This window comes from Medicago sativa, chromosome 7 (assembly GCF_051527215.1).
Source record: "Medicago sativa cultivar Bolivia chromosome 7, Bolivia_mono, whole genome shotgun sequence".
Classification (NCBI taxonomy): Eukaryota; Viridiplantae; Streptophyta; class Magnoliopsida; order Fabales; family Fabaceae; genus Medicago; species Medicago sativa.
The window spans coordinates 34,492,249-34,495,358 of NC_140755.1; the positions used below are offsets into that span (position 1 = coordinate 34,492,249).

The following is a 3,110-nucleotide window of genomic DNA, read 5'->3' on the forward strand; positions in this document are numbered from 1 at the left end:
CATCTCTGTTGGTTTCAGGACCACTTTGGTTATGAGCCGAAGCATTTTGGCCGAACCCCCTCTAGTCTCACGGAGGAGGAGATAGACGTGCGCCAACAACTTTGGGCATTTGTTCAATCTCTCCCACGGAGGGTCAAAACCGACAAACGGGGGAACCCATTGATGAATGCGGGCGGAACACAAGTAACAAAGCCCCGCCTCTCACTTTATAACTTGGTTCCCTTTCCATCACATTTATTCTTCCCAATCCATCATTCTAACATTAATATCGGTTTACATGAGGTGATGAGTGTGAAACACTAATTGTTCTTTTGTTAACATTGTAGGAATGAATATGACTGATTAAACACATGTATGCGAGGAGGGAAGTTACTTTCAAAATTATTGTTATACATTCTTCCTCTTTGTACTCAATTCATAGTAATTTGATCATACCGAATAATAAAAAGGGGTTTTCATTTTCACCGGGACGATTCATTATGGAAAACGGTTAGGTATTGAAAGTTTAAATGGTTATCTCTCAATCAATCTATAACAGACATATCTTAAACTCTATATAACTGGGATCAGGTCTGTTGTTATTACAACTACCATCTTATATTGGCATTTTCTTTTGGAAAAATACAAACTGCTTCATCTATTACTTTTAAAGAGTGCACAAAAAGAAAGTGATTTGTAAAAATATATATACATGTGCATAAGGCATATATTATAATGAACTTGGACTTGTCAAAAGTGAGTCTGTTTGGATAAACAACTTGATTAAGCGCTTAAACACAAACGCTTACCATATAAGTGCTTATGCAAATGCTATTTCTGCAACAAATGATAAAATAAAGTCAAATTGTTTTCATATTAGCTATAAGTTGATTAACAGTAAGCTGAAAACAGTTTATGGACATGTCATAAGCTGTTTCCATAATCTCTACCAAACAGTCTCACAAGTGCTTATGCCAGTAGATAAGCTCAAATGAGCAAATCAAAACAGTACTAAAGTTATTGAAAAGGAATGCAAAATGAAAGCTTGAAATGTTGTTCCTGCTATTGTTTTGTTTTGTTTTGTTTTAGTTATGTGAGTGACATCTATGGACGCAATGTTATCTAAACGAAACAGTGAAGTTGAAATGGTGGTGGTTGATTATAATTTAATTAATTCTCATTGCCTGCAGGTATAACTGCAGCATCTGGAATAGCAGCAGAGCTAGGGATTCCATTGACTCACCGCGGTATTGCAAATAGCGTGAGGTTCCTCACAGGGCATTCGAGGAAAGGAGGAAGCGATCCTCTATTTGTATCAGAAAATGCCGCTGATCCTGATTCTACTTTGGTGGTTTATATGGGCTTGTCAACCTTCCCTTCGCTCTCACAGAAACTAATGCATCATGGTTTGTCACCTCAGACACCGGCTGTAGCCATTGAGCGTGGGACCACACTTCAGCAGCGCACAGTAAGATCGATCACATCTCCCTTTTCACAACATAATTGTTTTCTTTCTATTAAATATTTTGAGTTACTAACATATCCAGTTGGTTTATGATAAAAATGGCCATAATTATTTTAGCATACGAAATATTTATGAATAATTAATATGATCCTAAAGATTTAAGTAGCTTGAACTATTGAGATTCAATTTCACTTCAATTCTTTTATGCAATGCCTAATATCATCTACGAAGATGAGTTCTCTGTTGAGTGAAAACGAACCTACACTTGTGAATCTGTGTGCTGAGAAATATGAAAATCAGATATCACTTATCAATTGCTTCAAGGTTTTTTTTAACTAGTAGAAATTCATTCGCTTAAATAATATGAAAATGACAAACATTTAACTTTCTCTAGATCAAAGGTCTCGTATCTGAAACACACTTATTATTGGTTAGCCGTATCTTTAATTCTCTCTATATAAAAATTCATTTGTTTAAATCTTTGCTTACACAATGTTCAGGACATCTCCTTCACACTTATTATCGTTGGTTCTTATATTTTCCCCCCTCAGAATAATGAAAACTTAATTTTTGAAGAGAGACACATAAAACAACTCTTCACAGGACCAACAATTTCCTACTACATGACATAATCCGAAGGTAAACAAGATTACCAAACCTTTATTTTTGTTGTCGTCCAGGTAGGCCTTCCGAACAATTAATTTGTTGAGGTCGCCCAAGTTAATTATCGTGTGAGGTCAGCCAAATAAAATTTGAATAGTTTGATAAAAGATTGAATGTGATAAGTGTGAAAGAGCCTCTATCACTGCACTTAAGGCTTCTGACGAAGTTCTTTGCGGCCAAGATTTTATTTTATACCTCAAAATGGTGGTTGAGTTTTTGACAGTTAAAATGATTATAAACATCTTTGATTGTAATAATAAGAATCCATTTTTCTTGAATTCAATATCTTAGGATGCTAAGCAATGTAGCAACGACACTTAAGATAGAAGGTGTGACCGGCGTCCGACACATGTAGGTGTTGGATACCAGCGCGACATTGACACATGTGTCTACGTATCCGTGTTTGTGTTAGTAGTTCATAGATGCTAGGTCCTATGACTGATATATGCATCTTATTTGTTATCATGTAGGTGTTTGCAGAACTTAAGGACCTTCCTGAGAAAATTGTGTCTACTGGATTGGAGTCACCAACACTGCTAATAATAGGAAAAGTTGTTAAGTTATCACCATTTTGGCCAATTCCTACAAAACAAGAATCGTGTTTAATGCAGACATCATGATAAATGATGGATATTTATGAGAAATACTATTACTGTGAAGATGAAGGATTACCTTTATTTAGAGGTCAATGAGTTGGATCCAAATTTGGTTTATGATAGAACATTATGGTGGCATTTGATCCATGTAGCCGACCCCGCTTAGTGGGATAAGGCTTGGTGGTTGTTGTTGTTGGTTGTTGTTGGATTGCGGTTTCCATTGAAGTTGTCGGGTTTGCACAGAAGTATTTCGGAACAAATTTTGATTCAACATGTTCTAGATTGGAAATAAAATAATACATTCCATAGGATCAGAAGATTGGAAATAAAACAAAGTGTTTCAGAGGCAACATTTACTTGGATTGGTTTACTTTCCATACTGATAGAGAAAATTTTAGCCATAAGCT

General features: G+C 35.7%; 1 protein-coding gene across 1 annotated transcript; it reads left to right on the plus strand.

Annotated features, from left to right (window-relative positions):
- The first annotated feature begins 829 nt into the window (after positions 1–829).
- Positions 830–2,790, plus strand: LOC146905852 (S-adenosyl-L-methionine-dependent uroporphyrinogen III methyltransferase, chloroplastic-like). Its single transcript, XM_085726552.1, has 2 exons — positions 830–1,447; positions 2,578–2,790. The coding sequence occupies exons 1-2, from the start codon at positions 1,337–1,339 to the stop codon at positions 2,725–2,727; spliced, it is 261 nt and encodes an 86-aa protein (XP_085582678.1). The 5' UTR covers positions 830–1,336; the 3' UTR covers positions 2,728–2,790.
- The last annotated feature ends 320 nt before the right edge of the window (positions 2,791–3,110 follow it).